Genomic DNA, 18,471 nt, shown 5'->3' with positions numbered 1-18,471 from the left:
TTTTTTTCTAAAAAAATTCTTGAACTATGATATATGTACCCGCATTACAGTACAAAGATTTTGATTATGATGTGTAATACATATATGTCTACAACAATCCATAATTCGAAAACATGTCTATTCAATGTTCTAACACGAGAAAAATAAATAGTAAAAGTTGATAGTAGCAAGGCTCGTGCATATCACTCGGTGCAGGTGATACGTAGTGATTCGACAATAGATCAAGATGGATAATATAATAGTATGTCCCATCGTATCATGTGTCAGTATAATCAGTATGACTCGGTACGTATCATACCGATAGCTAGTCAGTACATCGGCATAGATCGATAAGATAAACCATTAGAGCATCGAAACAATGTTCATCCCCAGACAAAATAACTACGTATTGGCAGAACATAACATAAAACATATTAAACTATACCTCAGTTTACACATTATTAAATGCTTACGCCTCACAAGAAGGCATTAAAATACTATTCCAGAAGACAAAATGTGACAAGAGGAACAAAACAGAATGCCAGTGAAGTTAATTCAACTGAAAACCTGTCAAACCTAAATTTGTCTCAGTACCTGGTCAATGGAACCAAATCCAAGTCGTATGTTAGAGAACAAAAAGCAGGAATCCTAATCATAAAAGGAAACAATTACTTGCAAGTGACAAGAACAGGTCAACAGAAAGCAGAAAATGACACTTCTCACTCATCTGAAGGTGCAGTAGAACCCAGATATGATGTACAACGACACTATAATGATCAGGCAAAACACTACAATGCTCTCAATAATCTGCATAACATTTCAAATTCATCAAAGAAATGACAATAACAAAGTGGCACATTAAGTCGTAGCCAAGTCATATATGCAGAGAGTGGCTCTGTTCAGCAAACTAGTCACAAGATCAGTCCAAGATGTTGATTCATCTGCAAAATATTTCAACATATAAAAATTAAAAACATATCTAGGAAAGTCCAATTTAAGGAGAGCAACACCTAAAAGAAGCATATATATATATATATATATATATATATATATATATATATATATCGTAGAGTGAAATGGCAAGATCAATCCTAGATGTTGATTCATCTGCAAAATATTTCAACAAATAAATATTAAAAAAACATATCTAAGAAAGTCCAATTTAAGAAGAGCAAATTCCACCTAACAGAAGCATATATAACATAGAAGGAAATGTGAGTGAACTGGCAAGATCAATTTGGGTCAACCTAGCAACACCCGGTAGCAAAAGGTAGCATTCAAGGAGGAAAAAAAGTTGTATCATTACCTTAAGTTGACTACGTTATTGTTAAATCTTTATTTGCATCTAACGCTGTAGCTCACTAATCTTCCTTAACACTGCCACTCTTAGAGCCAAAACGAAGTGCCTTATTCTCCTCTTGTTCCACATAATTTGATTGGTTACGTACAGTTCTTACTGCTGAATTCTTCATGTCCACTGCAACACTGCCTTGCACACTAGAAACACAAGTGCTCTTCGACTTTCTATTTTCTGCAACGCCATCAGCCTGCACTCTCTTATGCGCTGCTGTTATGGACATCACCGAAGGACCTTCTGGCTTTGGTGCCTTCTTTTTCTTCTTCTTCGGGTTAATGACTTCCAATGAGGCAACCATAGCCTTATCCCCGGATCCAATCAATTCCTTGATTCTCTCCCTCTCCTTCTTGGAGATCAAGAGGGCCCTCTCGAGCATCTCCCTCGCCCTCTTTCTCGCCACCATGGCCTCCTTCACCTTCCTCTCGGCTTCAACCCTGGCGGCAGCTGCCGCCCTGCTCATTGAAGCGACCGCAAGCCGTGCGGCGGCAAACAGCACTTTTGCCGAGTTGAGATCGATCGTCTTTCTCTTTTCCTCGCATGGCGCCACCGAACCCTCCATCGGGACCCCTCCGGCGTCGGCCGAGGTGGAGACGAGGAAATAGGAGAAGCCATCTGGGTTGCTGCAGCAAGGGCAGAGGTATTGGGAGGCGAGGTTGGGGTTCTGGAGGCAGGTAAGGTGGCAGACCGATGGGCACTTGGAGCAGCGGACGACGGCAGGCCGCGGCGTGGGCGTAGGACGGGACGGGCCAGCGTCGAGGACGGAAAAGCAGGAGGAGCAGAAAGAGCCGTTGTGACACTTGAGGACGCAGGAGGTGCAGAGGCGACGGATGCCACCACGGTGGCGAACGTGGTGGAGCGGCCACGGGTGGAGGGCATTGCAGCCGTCACCGCCGCAACCCTTCGCCGCTGCTGATGTCGTCGTGGTCGTCATGGCCGCGGTGGCATCGTTACAGGGCTAGGGTTTGGTCTGGAGGAGAAAGAGCCGAGGATTGAGAAGGGGTAGAGTGGACTTTTGGCTCGCTCGCGTTCGCCGTCTCGGATTCGGGAAAAGCAGCTAGAAGACAAAACGATATATATATATATATATATATATATATATATATATATATGTATGTATGTATGTATATGTATATACATATATGTATATATATGTGTATATATACATACATATTTATATATATACATATATATGTATATATAAAGGAAATGAAGCCAGCGCGCGAAAGTTGTTGCAATTCCCGTTGGCTTAGACCGCCACTTGATAGGAATGTTGCTGCTCTTTCAAGCGTCGTCCCATGGCCGCCATGGCATCACACACTACTCCACTCCATGTTCGACCTCTGGCGCACAAGGCCATGTCTTTGATCCGGCACTCCACCACCCTCCCCTACCTCCTCTAGATCCTCGCCCTGCTCTCCAAAACCTCTCTCGACCTTGACCGCTTCGTGATCGCCAAATTCCTCCGCAGATGCTTCTCGCACTCCTCACCTTAATCCTTGCTGCTTGGTCGCTCCCTCTTCGACCGGATCCCCGACTCTTTCCTCTGGAATACGCTGCTCCGCGCCCACTTGCAGTGCCGGAACCCGGCCGAGTCCCTCCGCCTTCTCCTCAGAATGAGGCCGTGCGAAGGCGTGGCTCTCGATACCTTTAGCCTCTTCTTAGCTCTTCAATCGTGTGGGAGACTGGGCGAAACGGCACTCGGCGAGATGTTGCACTCTCTCGTGTTCAAACTAGGCTTCGTGGTGAATGTGTTCTTGCAGACCGCTCTCGTCAAGATGTATGGGAAAGCCGGTGCTATCTATCTTGCGAGAAAGATCTTCGACGAAATGCCGGAACGAGATTTAGTTTCTTATAATGTCATGCTAGCGGAGTATGTTGCAAGTCGTCAGTTATTCGATGAGATTCCTACCAGAGACTTGGTCTCTTGGAATACCATGATTTATGGCTATGCTAAGATCGGCAGCCTTGGAGCAGCACGAGAGATCTTTGATAGGGCCGCCTGCATGATACTGGCATATGCACAAAGCAGGCGATCCAATGTGGTTATTTCATGAGATGCAGGTGGCCAATGTGGTTCCAGATGAGGTGACCATGGTGAGCGTCCTTTCTGCTTGCAGTGACATTGGGGCGTTGGGTATGGGCAAGGCAATGCACAAGCCTATTGATAGGAAAAGAATTAAGGTGGATCTGCTCTGGTTGACATGTATGCCAAGTGTGGTGATATTGAGAACTCGTTGAAGGTCTTCAGGGCACTGAATGAGAGGGATGCTCTTACTTGGAGTGCAATGATTATAGGGCTTGCGGGTTTGGAAAGGTTGCCCTTGATCTGTTTGCAGAGATGATAGCAGAAGGAATTCAACCAAACGAGATCTCCTTTGTTTGGGTGGGTTCTAAGTGCATGTGGTCATGCTGGTCTTGTGAGTGAAGGTCAGACTCATTTCAACTCTATGGAAGATGTGTATGGTGTTTTGCCTAAGATTGACCACTATGGATGCATGGTCGACCTACTGGGAAGAGCAGGACATGTTGAGGAGGCAAGAGGACTTATAAAATGCATGCCGATCAAACCAGATGCTTTCGTCTGGAGGGCAATTCTCAATGCATGGCCAAAGAAGCTGTGGAAAATCTTGTTCTTTTGGAGCCCTATGTGGATGGGCACTACGTGCTGCTATCAAACATATATGCACAGGCAAAGATGTGGGACGGTGTACGGAGGATGAGAAATTGTATGCTAGTTGTAAACTTCATTTATGTTGATGTCTCACTTCATATATATGTGGTCTATTTGTAACAACAACAAAAAAGCAAACCCAGGCGAAGGAAAAGGGTTGCTGGAATTGCTCCTGCACTTCTTTTTGCTAGAATCAGTCATTTCTCCATCCTGAATTATCTTCAAGCTAGAAAACAATGAGATTAACCTATAGATTCTATCCAAACTTTACAGAGAGAAAAAAAAAAAAGTTGTTTCCAGCAACTAAGTGGCATGACCTGCAGCTTTGACCCTGGTGTCAATCTAGAACAGTGATTTGCCATCTGTTGGATCTTATATTTGATCTTCATTGTGACAGGGTATCTGTCTGCTACATGACTGGCTTCTGTTGGAAAAATTCTAGTCATCAACCTGTCTTCTCAAAACCATATAAACCATATAAACCATATAAATGACATCAAGCAGGTTTATCCTTCTCATTTAAGTTCCACGTCATTGAACGCTAATGACAAACATGTCTTGCTTGTACTCTTTTTTCCACTGTCATAAGTCAATCACCTTCAGAAAAAGTCAATGTAGCTAAAGAGTCTTAAGGTCCCATCATTGTTTCTGATCACAAAACTTATGTATGCACCCTAATTAGTGAATAAAAGCTGCCCACCGTAAGAGCTCGGTGTGCAGTCAACCATAATTTAGCTCTTGCTCTTAAACATTCCAGCGGTTCAATATATTGACACAGCTAAAACTAAGTCTGCCTATAAGATTATACCCCTGTAAATTCTTTCCTTTTTTCCTTTTTGAAGTAAAAAGGGGAGAAAGTAAAAAAAGTTGACTGTTTACATTGCTATGATCCCAAAAAATCATGTATTAGATAATCGTCGCTTCAATGTACAACAACAAATGATGCCTTGTTAATAGCTCCTTCAGTGTCGTCATCTTGGGGCACTCAGTAGGTCAGGGAGCGTAATTTTCCCGGTGTTGTTGGGGTCTAGCTTGTTGAACTGATTGCAAATCAAAAGTATATCTGTCTCTGTGATTTTTCCCATCTCCTTCAGCTTGTATATCACAAATTCCGATTTGCTGCAATACCGAAAAATTGAACATAAGCCCATGTATCAAAAGATAACTCTTGCTTTCTCTTTAGTATCGATCTATCTGAAACTATCTTAATGTTAACAGGAGTTAGTTTCTTTAAACAACTCAGGGAACAAGAACAAGAAACACATTACTAAGCAATTCTGCATACTTCATATGCTCTGATGCAATTTGGTTACTTGAATATGTTTGCAACAAGGGAACATCAATATATTTGATGATTTTTCACCATGAGCCCTGAAAACTCTTATTAACTTGGAATCAGGCATGGTAAGCATGAAAGAATTTCAACCCTTTATCATTAGCATTACCAATCCGCTTGATAACTAAAATTGTTACGGAAATCACCAAAATGACAGTTCAGTAACAAGCAGGAAAAATAGCCCAATTATTCCTCTTTCTATTTTGTTTGGTTTATGATCACACGATGTCAACAAATTCAAGCTGAATCAACTCTATTAGCCTATTACAAAGTACAAAGTCTGCATAACGATACTGGCATACAGCATTCATCAGACCCTGGCCAAATTGATGCCTAGTTATGCAATACAAAGGTTCTGGCATAGAACAAAAACATTGTACAATAACAAATAAGGCAGCACTATAATGATTTTGGCACAGGTAACAAGTGCAAAAATTTTGCCACTGTCCTTAACCGCACCAAGATCTTTTAGCCCACAACCCTTGCTCCAGCTATGTTTGAACAAGTTATTTGTGTTCTTATTGTATTTAAGAGTTGAAACATGACAACACATTGCTACAAGAAACTTTCATCAATTTCTTTGTTTTACTATCATCATTGTGTTGTTCGTCCAGTTACTGACAGATTTTAGAGGAAAATAAAAAATTGTAGCAACAAATGGATGTATATTCTATATAACTTATTATGTACATCCTCGAAAAAGCCAATCATTCAGACTAGCTTCTTACTTTAATGCAAAGGCAAGTAGTGAAAGTTCTTCCCCAGAATAGTGAAAATTGACACTACGAGAACAAAATGATCAGGTTGATTCAGCCTTCTCTATTTGATTTTTGGTCTGTTGATTCGACATTTTAAAGTGCTATTAATGAAAAAATGGAGCTACAAGGTAATATTTTGGGAATTTCCAATATTACATCATTAGATATAATGCTGGTTTACTTATGCATGTTACCCCGACACGAAGGCTACGCGGCTGTCATCGCCACATAGGAAGCAAAATTGCATAAGGTCTTATTCCATGTCAATGTGGCCACTTGATACAAACATAGAGGGCAACATTTCGCATGGGCAAAGCATTTTTGGGAGCTGCTGATAGGAAAATGTTTCTGTCCCGGACTCTTCTGGTTTAAGATAATCATTGGGATGAATTATGGTTCCCCATATATAAGTTGGCTTTCGGTATTTTACTACTTCCAGAAAGTTTCATTGGCAAACTCTTTGAAGCCTATACAAAGGCTAGCTATCTTGATGCAATAGTGTTTTTCTTTGTCTTCTTTTAGTTGGATCTAACTGATCTGGAAGCATCCCAGTTCAGAGAATTCATTTCGTGTTATGAAGTAGATATCTATTTAAATTATTGTAAGTTATATTGGAGCAACACAATTCAAACAATTAATTTCTTTTGCTTATGTATGACCCTAGAAAATGTTATCAGTAATATGTTTTATGTTTTACACTCAAATTTTCTGCCCTTTCTTTCTTTCTTTCTTTCTTTCTTCTCGTCGGTGTATTTTCTCGACTATATAACCCCCAAAAATCCTGTCCAAAACCATTTGTTTGATACACCCATCAATGAATCTCATGCTACAACAGAGCAACCTATGCACGTCTATAAACGCCGAATTTATTGGCAAGTGTGAACTGCTTTCGAGTTCAGATCAAGGCTATTGGATCAGTTAAAGATATTGTGCAGTTTAGGGGAAGATTTCATGTTGACCATAATGAGGATTATTCATTCTGTAACAGAGCAAGCAATGCTAAGTGTGACCTGCTTTGGAGTTGAGGCTATCAAATGTGCTAACCTGATGAATCCATTGTGATTGAGATCGGCAGCGAGCAGGTCTTCCACGGTCAAGTCCCGCTGCAAGATCCACTTCACGATCCTCCGGTGCCTCTTATCGATCCTGGCCTCCGCCAAGTAGAGGAACGCCCGTGCCACCGCCAGCGTCGACACCAGCAGCCACAAGGAGGCGAAAACGCGACCAGGCAACGTCTTGAAGGCCCGGTCGCCGTACCCGACTGTCGTTACCGACATCACCGACAGGTAGACGGCGTCCATCCAGTCCAGCTCCTCCAGTAGGTAGAGCGCCAGCGCGCCTGCCCCGATGCAGAGCAGGACGACCCCCACGGCGAGTCCCACCTTCATCCGGATCCGCATCCGCCCCTTCTCCGCGTCGATGATGTAGCTGGCGCCCCGGGCGCCGGCGAGGATGGCGCTCTCCTGCACATCGAGCACGTAGTTGACGGCGCCGGAGAGGAGGACGTCGATGAGACCGAAGCCGACGAGGACGAAGACGCAGGCGAAGGCCTTAGTGGCGGGGGTGAGCGGCGCGATGTCGCCGTAGCCGATGGTGCAGAGGGTGACGATACAGAAGTAGAGCGCGTCGACGGCGGCGTGGGTCTCGACGCCGGAGAAACCCTGGGGGTTGGTGGAGTATACGAGTACGCCGAGGGAGAGGTAGAGCAGCAACAACGCGGCGGCCTGCTTGAGAATCGAGCCGGAGGAGCTGACGCCGGGCTGCTCAGCATCCCCCGCGCCGCCGCCACGGCCAAGCGGGAGCTCGCCGCGAATGACGGACATGGCCGGTGCAGTGCGCGTGCGGAGGAGTCCAGACTTCCGGCGCGGAAACGAGGCTAGATCGACGGCATCATAAGTAGAACTAGAAGAAGAGGACGAGACGGAGGTCGTGGTGAATGGGTCTTCGATCTCGGAGCCCGGAAGGGGGGCGGAGACGGAGGTGAACAGTAATGGCCGCTTCTCTTGCTCCATCTAAACTCCCAACAAACAAATCTTGAACCTTTCCCCTCCAATTAGTCGCCACAATCGATAGATCGAATTGTTACTCTTTCGGCGACGATCGAAGAAGAAGAAGAATAGGTGAGCGGGGATCGAAGAAAAAGGGGGGATTTTTCCTGTTATTATTATTGACATTGGTTTGCGTGTAGAAAGAGACCGCATGCAATGAAAAGGATTGGTCGGCGATTTCTAAAACTCCAAGGAACTTGCCTAGCGTACGCACCCATCACACCTGCTCTCACCGGGACGGTGGGCCACACGCATTAAAGGTAAAGTAAACTTAATAATGTGGGGGGATGATTTTTTTTGCATTAATTGAGATTTGGAATAAAGCAATGATGGATGTATGTCTGGATTTGTGTATGTATGTTAGCTATAATGCGTTGAACATAAGGTCTGTTGTCCTCAAGTAAAAGAAAAGAATAGTAGAGCACGTATTGGAGAAGGCTGATGATATAGAGAGAGAGACATTGTGTCATGTACCGCACCAACAAACCAAAAAACAATTAAGAGAAATGGAAGCCTCACATTTAATATCAGGCTAGTGCTTGACCAAAGTGGCACATAGAAAAGACGGCTGCAGGCATCCTATTCTTTTTTTGTATTTGAATCCATCCCATAATCAAATAAAGGATATCCAAAACTAAAGTAATTCTTTAGAAGAATGTTCTTTTTTTTTTTTTTTTTTTTTGAAGTTGCAGAGATCTTTAATTGAAGTGCTGACAAAATGATTGTCTAATAGAAAAATCACAAGTTTTTTTTGATGTGAAAAGGAGTTTCGGACTTCGAACATACGGCCCAGTACCACAGTAGCTGAAGGCACACAGGACAAAGGCATCCGATTCATCCCCCATTCGGGATCAGAAGAAGAATGCATGCAAGACAAAATCAATGATCGCACAAAGCAACGGAACGAGAACGGGACTCGGTTCTATTAGTTTAATGTCGTCTTGCAATACTCTTCTGCTGCTGCTACCTCGAGATGGCCTCGCCATTTTAGCAAGGCACCGATGAGCTTGCAAGGGAAGTCATGTGGAGCTGCTGCAAGCCGATCTTGCACTGTCCTGCATGCTGTCTCTCTCTCTCTCTTCTCCATCGGCTGGAGTGAAAGTTCTCGTTACCTTTTCTCTCCCGGTTGTTATCGTTAGAGAATTGATTCATACTAGTTATCTATGTAGTTATAGGCATATGTTAAGAAATGACCCATGATCTAAAAATTATAAGGTAGTTTCTATACCTAACTCAATCATGACATAATGAAATGATGTCATTACCACTAAGTAAGTAAGATATAAAGAATACATTTGAGAATATCCGGTAAGTATTCTACGTTAATTTTCTTGTTTTAAATAATACATCAGTTTTTTTTTATTGAAATGATTTTTTTTACTTGCATCATAGTATTCTATTTTTATTATTTTCTTACTCCTCCACCTCCAATATTTATGGTATCAGAGTTAAGTTTCAATCTGGACATTATGATTTTCAATTACTTCTCTTACACTGCGAAGAGAAGTAATTGAGTCCTGCATGTGGTCTCTCTGGTCTCTTTCGGTTGGATCTCCAAACAATCAAAGATGGAAGATCGCGTCGGCCTCTTCCTCTCCCAATCTCTACTGCACGTTGAAACAGCATGTAAACCATTCAACCGAGAAGCAAATATTTTGGATCAATAGCTTCATTCTTATGACCATGGTTCTCAGATACAACTAATGAATTTTCGCTTCAGTTTCCGTTGAACTGTTTTCTTGGGCATCTTCATGGAGTTATTCTCCCTTTATCTTCTTGGCCAAAATCCTCTTCATATAGGGATATGAACTTTATTAGATTATATGGTCCTTTATAATTAGATAAAATATATAATATAATCAATTAAATTTTGATGACATATATTGATCAATAAAAAAGAAGTTTATATTATAATATGATTCATTATTAGATACTCTTGATGGGAGGAACTATCATAATAATTATCTTAGATCCTCTACTCTCATTTATAAATAACAAGACATCTAAGAGATTTGTTATTTTTGTTTACGATGATTAAATACTCCATATATTTTATCGATCTAAATTTTTATATACTTTATCTTGTTGTCTACTTGTGGCCGATGTTATATTCTTTGTAACACGATCTTCAATGATCGCAAAGCAATGACGGTTGTTGTATAGCACTACTGTCGACCTCGCTGCGTACAACCACTACAGCAGATCTGTTGGCGGTAGTAGCTGCATCGGGCAACATGCGCGTCACAATAGCAACAGCAGCCACTGGTGGTCACTAGGCGGTGAGTCGTACGACGCAATTGACCGTGCATCGCAATGACCACACTGGCAATGATTGCGGACCGAATGCTGGGCTGGTCACGCAGATGACGATTGCGCGCGGGCAACAACCACGCAAGCAATTGCACGGGCGACAGAGAGCACACACGATGACCACATAGCGACGACCATGCGTGGGCAAAAGCCACATCTAGGCTGCGACAGCATGCGGGCAACAACTGTGCCTAAGCGACAGCCTCGCGTAGGCAGAGGTCGTGCCCAAGTAGTGGTCGCACAAGCGGTAACTGCCCGCAGGCAATGACCATACTAGCGGCGCTTGCCCACAAGCAGAGGCGGTGACCACGTAGGTGCGACGGTCGCCTACGGGAAGACGCCCCTTAGGGTTTTGATAGAAAATTACACCTTTAACCCTATAATTTATATTAATTCCATTTTAATCCTTTTTGATAGTTCTACCTTTAACAAATCTTCTAATTTCTATCAACAAATTTACTATTTTACCTTTATGAAATTGAGAATATCTTATTTATATACTTAATTATAAAATTAATTAATATAATTTAATTAAATTTGATCATAACTATATTTTGACTAGTTATTAATTGAATTTAGTTTCGATCAAATTTGGAAAGGATTAAATTTTGATAATTTTTTATTTTGATCGATTGCTTTAATTAGGCTGATGTTTAGCCTAAGAGTTTGCCCAAATTAAATAATATTGATTGGTTTAATTTAAAATTTTATAAAAACTATACATTATGATTTTCTTTTATAGTTTTCTTATATTGATTATATTTTATATGTGGTAAATAAAATTTAATTATTATTCTTGGATATTTTTTTGGTTATTCACACACACATATATATTTGAAATTATAAAATAATATTTATCTTTCATATGAAGGGATGATTTATATGTTATCATGATTATAATTATCATATTAGTTTTTTCTTTTACTAATTAATATTTAATAAATATTATGGTTATTATTCTATTTATTAAATTATTATTTTATTAGTATAAATTAGAATAAAAAATTTTTGATGAATATTATTTGTAACTCATCTCTCCAAATTTTATTTAATTGGTAGCTGTGAAAGTGGCTTGGAATGATAGACTGATATGAATTACAATAAAAATCTTATCATTTATATAATATTTTAAATTATATTTTATATTATTTTATTAATCTTGTAATCATCAAAGTGGTATGACTTATAAAATTACGGAACTAGTCCTAAATGATATTAAGAAAATAATATTTACAATGACACATATAATTAGGAGATTTAGATAATCCCAAAAGAAAATCTACTTCAAATAATTATGTGATAGGATAAGATGATACTATTTTGAATATCTTTATAGTTTAAGGTTATATACCCAAAGGTAACAATAATATTCTACAAGGATGATATTCAATATTTCACATAAAGGTGAAATATAGATGAAATCAATAGTTCATCATATTTTGAAAAACTCAAAGTATTAATATTTTTTTATATTTTGTAATGGTACTTCCATCCATATATTTACATACTTCTAGTGTCATTGTACACTCTGGATCAAATTATTCAGAATGATTAGAGAGTGTGTAATTTACACTAAGCGTATTAAATCTTGACTTAGCATTACTTATTGAAAAGCCCGCAAATATAACTAATGAAAGTACTGTGGAACAAGTCAATGAAATAAAGGCTTGAGAATATTTAAAGATTATTGAACACAAATTTAAATCTACTGATAAGGAATTGGTTAGCACACTAATAAAAGAACCGATTATGGTTCAGTATGATAACACTCGAGAAATTTAGGATCACATCCTTAACTGATAAAGCTACAAAACTTAAAGCATTAAGCATGAATATTGATGAGTCTTTTCTCGTGCAGTTCATTCTTAATTTTCTTCCTTCTCAGTTTAACTCATTCAAGATTTACTATAATATAAATAAAGATAAGTGAGACTTAAATGAGTTAACTAGTATGTATGTTAAAGAAGAATTGAAATTAAGGCAGGAAAGTTCATATAATGTCATGACTACTACTTAAGGAGTTAGTTATAAGAAATGAAAATTGAAGCATCATCCAAAGTTGCTAGGTCTAAAAATGTTAAATAGACTAATGAAAAAAAAGTTTCTATAGTAAAGTGTTTCTTTTATGACAAGAATAGACATATGAATAAGGACGGCATTAAATGTAAAACTTGATTTATAAATAAAGATATAAACTCGACCTTTATATGTTTTGAATCAAATATTACAGAAATACCTTCTAATACTTGGTGGATTGATTCTGGTTCTTCAACTCATATTACCGATAATATGCAGGGATTTTTTTCAATATGAAAATCAAAAGAAAATAAAAGATTCGTTATGGAAAATGATCTCGAAGCAAAAATGATCTAGAGACAAGTCATTTGATGGATTTTATTAACATATATTATTTTTATACTATTTCTAGAAATTTAGTTTCTTTATCTAGAATTAATGAGTTAGGATATTATCTTCCTTTTGGTAATGATAAACTCAGTATATTTTATAATTCAATAAAAGTTAGTTCTAGAATTCTGTGTGATGGTTTGTATAAAATTAATTTGAATCTTGAGTTTGCAAAAACATTATTAACCCTATAATCTAAGTATTGGATTGAAATATAGTTTCAATAATGAAAGATCTTTTATACTATGGCATAACTGATTAAGATATATCTCTAAGGAAAGAATTGAAAGATTAGTTAAGAATAATATTTTAAAACATTTAGACTTCCTTGATTTTGATTTTTTTATAATTTACAATAAGAGAAAACAAACCAAACATATAAACAAAAATGCCACAAGAAGTAAAGAATTCATTGAGATTATTCATATTGATATCTACGAACTACATATTCTCTATTTTAGTAAAAAAAGATATTTAATCATATTTGTAGATGACCTGTCCAGATATGACTATATTTATCTAATATATGAAAAGTCTTAGATCTTTGACACTCTTGAAGTGTATATAAATAAGGTCAAAAGATAGAAAATTAAAATTATCAAATCTAATAAGGGTGGTAAATTTTATGACAGATATGATAAATCTGGTTAGAATGTTGCTCCTTTTGTTAGATTCCTAGAACAATGGAGTATATGTGCTCAGTATGCATTACTAGGTGTGCCACAATAGAATAGTATTATTAAAAAGCAAAATCATACTCTTATGGATATGGTTAGGGGCATGATGAGCTATTCCTTCGTACTTGAGTTAATATAGGGTGAAGCTCTTAGGCAGCTATATACATATTGAATAGGGTTCCTAATAAGTCAATTCCATCATGTCCATTTAAGTTATCAACATGTAGGAAACCCACTTTAAGATATTTACATATTTGGGGTATTTTACGGAAATAAGAGTATTTAATTCATATGAAAAAAATTGAATCAAAGAACTATTTATGAATATTTTATTGATTATCCAGAAAAATTCAAGGGATATATATTTTATTGCCCTAATCATAGTATAAGGATAGTAGAATCTAGTAATATAAGATTTCCCAAAAAAGATAAAATTAGTACCTTTACATATTATACAAAGATCTTTTTCAAATGACAACGAAAGATATATATTATAAATTTAATATAATATTATTTAATTATTTAATTTCAATCCTGATATGAAATTTTTTTCACATTACATGTAATATAACACAAATTTTATGTTTACACTCAGCTTGTGCATGCACTCGCTCACTTAATAAGATTAAGAAGAGCACGTGGGTGTCGGATATGCCTTTGTCGCCTTGCCCACCATGACTCTTATCCAACTAGGTCGAGCGAGTGCTCTAAGTTGTCATGCTTCTCCTGATAAGTTCTTGACGCTATGAAGACAAGCCAGAAGCACAAAATCGTGCTTCTTACGGGGGATGAGATGAAGCGAGCATATATATATATATATATATATATATATATATATATAAAGATAGTGATTTTAATATTTATTCAGATAAACTTAACTTTGTATAGCATATATGCTATTATATTTCATGTTTTTTAGTTGGTTCTCAATTAACTATTAATTAAAACTATAATTTACACTAATATACTAGAAAATTATTATGCTAGGAAGAATAATAGAAATAATTTAGGTACTTAATATTTTTATATACTTTTAGGATCTTTATGTTTGGATGGACATATACGTTACATTAAAATTTTTTAGGTAAATATTCCATTTCCAAACTTTGCAAGAATAAATATGCGAAAACCATAAAATTGGAAGGCTTCTTTCTTGGTCATTTCTTGCCAAGACAACATCATTAGGGGTGGAGCATCATTGATTAGGTGGATGGATGTTGTGATACACTTTCATTCTTGCTTAAGCTTAAGAGGATAAACTTAAGCATCCTCATTGAAGTTAAGGGATAGGATACCATTCCAAGCAACCACTAATTAGTCCCAACTAAGCATGGTCAAACTGATACATCAGTCAATGTTGATGGAGCTATAAGTGAGCTATATTGTTTGCTGCTGGTAATAATGAAATGGCGGTGGCATGTGACTAATTTGGCTGGCTACAGCTATAACATATTCCTCCTCAAGTCACAGTGGTTCAACTCATCAGTCTGCCAAGGGAGAGGATCCCTTCTCAGAAAAGCCATTCCAGCTTACCAACCATGGCCAAGCCAAGCAAGCAACTTACCTAATCCATGACCCACTGGTCATACAACTACATGATAGATATTGATTTGTTAGGAGCTAAGGAAATGGGATAAGGTTGATGGAGATCTGTAGCCATCTCAAGCTTACAGCAATCCATCAGTGGAGATTGCACAGTTTGGCTGTTACAGATCATGGCTTGCATCTTCACCTACTACCTGATGCTGAACCCCTCACAGCACTGCACCAACCTGCAGCTGTTGCCGTCTATTTATACACCCAAAACATGCTCCTGTAAATGCAGAGTGTGCTGTTGTGTTTCGATGGAGATCAGCTTCAGTGTGACGAGAACGTCCTGCTCTTTCGTCGCCCCGAGCGAGCCGACGCCGAAGGACACCCTCATTCTCTCCGTCATCGACCGGGTCGCGGGGCTGAGGCACATGGTGCGATCGCTGCACGTGTTCAAGCACGGCCGCGAGCCGGCCCGGGTGATCAAGGAAGCGCTGTCGAAGGTGCTGGTGCAGTACCACCCTTTTGCCGGCCGGTTCGTGGACTGCGAACACGGCGACGTAAGTGTGGCTTGCACCGGCGAGGGGGCCTGGTTCGTTGAGGCCACGGTGAACTGTAGCCTCGAGGACGTGAAGTGTCTCGATCTCCCTCTCATGATCTCCAAGGATGAACTGCTTCCTCTGCCCAGCCCTGACTTTGACCCCATGAATCTGCCCCTCCAAATGCAGGTATACGTATTGTCTAGTGATCTCATGTCATGTTCGTCTTACAACATTACGATCCTATAAGCTGTTTAGATCACAGTGAACACAAGAAACATCATCGTCACCAACACCCAACTTGTAACTATTAATTAGTAGACAAGTGCTTAGGACTTTTACGTGTATATATTAACAAGAAGTTGACTCCTGCAAGCCTAAAACTCCTCGTCGACGACAGGTGACGGAATTCACCTGTGGCGGATTCGTCGTCGGCCTCATCTCTATCCACACCATCGCCGACGGCCTCGGCGCTGCACAGTTCGTCAACGCCATCGGGGAGGTTGCTCGGGGCCTGCCGACGCCCACCGTCGACCCGGTATGGGCCCCGGAGATCATCCCCAGCCCTCCCAAGCTCCCTCCCAACGGCCCACCAGTCCTCCCCGCGTTCAAGCTGCTGTACGACACCATGGACGTCTGCCTCGATGCCATCAACCAGATCAAGGCCCAGTACCTCGAGCACACCGGCCAGCGCTGCTCCACCTTCGACGTCGCGATCGCGAAGCTGTGGCGGGCCCGTACCCGCTCAATCCAGCTCGACCCCGGCGCCGACGTCCACCTCTGCTTCTTCGCCAACGCCCGCCACCTCCTGCAGCAGGTGCTGCCCGTAGCAGGTGGCTACTACGGCAACTGCTTCTACCCGGTGGCCGTCACCGCCCGCAGTGGCCAGGTAGCTGCAGCGGAGCTCGTAGACGTCGTGAAGATCATCAGGGACGCCAAGGCCGGGCTCCCTGGCGACTTCGCCAAGTGGGCGACGGGGAACTTCAAGGAGGACCCCTACGAGCTCACGTTCACGTACGACTCGCTGTTCGTGTCGGATTGGACCCGGCTGGGCTTCCTCGACGTGGACTACGGGTGGGGGAAGCCGCTCCATGTGATACCATTCGCGTACTTCGATTTCATGGCGGTCGGCATCATCGGGGCGCCGCCGGCGCCTAATAAAGGGACTCGGATAATGACACAGTGCGTGGAGAAGGAGCACATGGAAGCGTTCCGGGAGGAGATGAAGTCCTCCGCAGTCTAAAAGAATCGAAGTCCCCCAGTTGCTTTGCACATCATAATGTTCATCAACTATTGTTTGCTCAAACAATATCTTGTACGCATAACTAGAACAAGGAGAGTGGCGTGTGGAATCAAGCTTTTAGATTCAAATTCAAGGTTGGAATTGTTTTCAGTGATCCAATTCACAAGATAGAAGTTTCTGTAGCAGATGCGTTGGGTGGCGTTCCTTGTGACAGCACATTGCACGCTTAAAAAGCAAGCTTCCACTACTGCTCCTGCAGGAGCAAAAGATCCGTGAACAAAGTGTTCGATCTTTTGCCTTCGATCGTAGATTGTGATGATGATGATGATGAAGAAGAAAAGAAGAATAATTCTTTCACCGTATAAGAAACAGGTAAGCGATTCTTCCCTCCATCACCCGTGATGTAATCCTCTCATCATTCCAGCAAACCAAAAGAGATCAGAACTGATTTAAACAAGGGATATCAGAACAGGAACCAAGTTGACTTCATGCACCCACATAATCGTATGCTTACTATTTCTTTTCATAGAAATTTATCTTATTATTTACAGTTCAAATCAAGAACTTGTTTCAGCATGTACTAATTTCAAGTATCTACATGCTTTGAGGTTGTGGCCTATTCCTGTTGTCGTCATCATCGACACGCTGCTCTCTTCCATGGGGAGAGAATTAGTGGCGAGAGTGGCCCATCGCCCACTCAACTCAACTGTAGCAAAAGAAGGGTTGTAATGCAAGCATCCGCCTGCTTCCGTCCGCCATGTCCTTCTCAGACGAACTTCGCTGAAACATCACTGCGCGAGTCCACTCTATACAGCCGAGGAGAGCAGAGTTAATGGAGATGGAGCATTGAGCACATCACAACGTACCCAATGATGCGAGGATTCCTGTTGCAGTGACGAGTGGGTGATTCACGGAGTGGTCGGGGCTATCATATATTAATTCGATTGGATACGATCCTCGATTATTCAATAATAATAATAATAATAATAATAATAATAATAATGATATAATATAAATTTTGAAAAATAATTAATGTGATACGTCTCGTGGAAACTCAATTTTCTTTTGACTAAGTGAAAATAATAAAATGTATAAGTAGATTCTCTTGAGTTAACCTAAATCTAAGCCTCAACATCACTTTTACAGTTTTTCTCATGTAAATACTAATTTTTTTCTTCAATATCTTTAGATATAATAGAAATAAAATATATAAAAAATATTCTTTTGAGTTAATGCAAACCTAAACCTCAAACTCTCTTTTATGCTTTTTCTTTTGTGTAAATACTAAAAAAATTCTCCTTATTATCTTCACATATACTAGATATAAATATTCTATTGAGTTAATCCAAACCTAAATCTCAAAATCTCTTTTACATTTTTTTTCTCATGTAAATACTATAAATTTTCTCTCTTCAATATCTTTAGATATGTTAAAAATAAAATGTATAAAAATATTGGATAATTTAATGAAAAAATGCCAAGCCCTTAGCTTTCTTCATCTCACCCTCTATTTTGGCTTCCTCCTCCTCCCCCTCCTTATTCTCCTACCACTCCATCTCCACCACCTCCTCCTATTCCACCTTGATCATGGTCTCCTCCTCCCCATTCTTATCCTCC

At 40.0% G+C, this 18,471-nt stretch overlaps 3 protein-coding genes and 1 pseudogene across 4 annotated transcripts; 2 read left to right on the top strand and 2 right to left on the bottom strand.

Moving 5' to 3' along the window:
* Positions 1–604: 604 nt before the first annotated feature.
* Positions 605–2,387, bottom strand: LOC103998101 (uncharacterized). 2 transcript variants are annotated; one of them, XM_009419497.3, is made up of 2 exons: positions 1,286–2,386; positions 605–920 (listed from the first exon to the last, which is right to left on the bottom strand). In XM_009419497.3, exon 1 carries the CDS (start codon positions 2,265–2,267, stop codon positions 1,341–1,343), a length of 927 nt encoding a protein of 308 aa, XP_009417772.2. In that variant the 5' UTR covers positions 2,268–2,386; the 3' UTR covers positions 605–920; positions 1,286–1,340. The 2 variants fall into 2 exon arrangements, with proteins under 2 accessions (XP_009417772.2, XP_065025385.1); XM_065169313.1 differs by lacking the exon at positions 605–920 and adding an exon at positions 985–1,086 and having other exon boundaries at positions 1,286–2,387.
* A 176-nt stretch (positions 2,388–2,563) lies between these two features.
* LOC103998177 (pentatricopeptide repeat-containing protein At4g18840-like) lies at positions 2,564–4,541 on the top strand (annotated as a pseudogene).
* Positions 4,542–4,689: 148 nt separating this feature from the next.
* Positions 4,690–8,264, bottom strand: LOC103998100 (two-pore potassium channel 5). The gene is made up of 2 exons (XM_009419494.3): positions 7,146–8,264; positions 4,690–5,126 (listed from the first exon to the last, which is right to left on the bottom strand). The coding sequence occupies exons 1-2, from the start codon at positions 8,111–8,113 to the stop codon at positions 4,979–4,981; spliced, it is 1,116 nt and encodes a 371-aa protein (XP_009417769.2). The 5' UTR covers positions 8,114–8,264; the 3' UTR covers positions 4,690–4,978.
* A 6,924-nt stretch (positions 8,265–15,188) lies between these two features.
* On the top strand, positions 15,189–16,987 carry LOC103998099 (acyl transferase 4). The gene is made up of 2 exons (XM_009419493.3): positions 15,189–15,800; positions 16,012–16,987. The coding sequence occupies exons 1-2, from the start codon at positions 15,258–15,260 to the stop codon at positions 16,852–16,854; spliced, it is 1,386 nt and encodes a 461-aa protein (XP_009417768.3). The 5' UTR covers positions 15,189–15,257; the 3' UTR covers positions 16,855–16,987.
* Positions 16,988–18,471: the final 1,484 nt, after the last annotated feature.

This window comes from Musa acuminata, chromosome BXJ3-9 (genome assembly GCF_036884655.1).
Source record: "Musa acuminata AAA Group cultivar baxijiao chromosome BXJ3-9, Cavendish_Baxijiao_AAA, whole genome shotgun sequence".
Lineage (NCBI taxonomy): Eukaryota > Viridiplantae > Streptophyta > Magnoliopsida > Zingiberales > Musaceae > Musa > Musa acuminata.
This window is presented reverse-complemented; position numbering and strand designations above follow the sequence as displayed.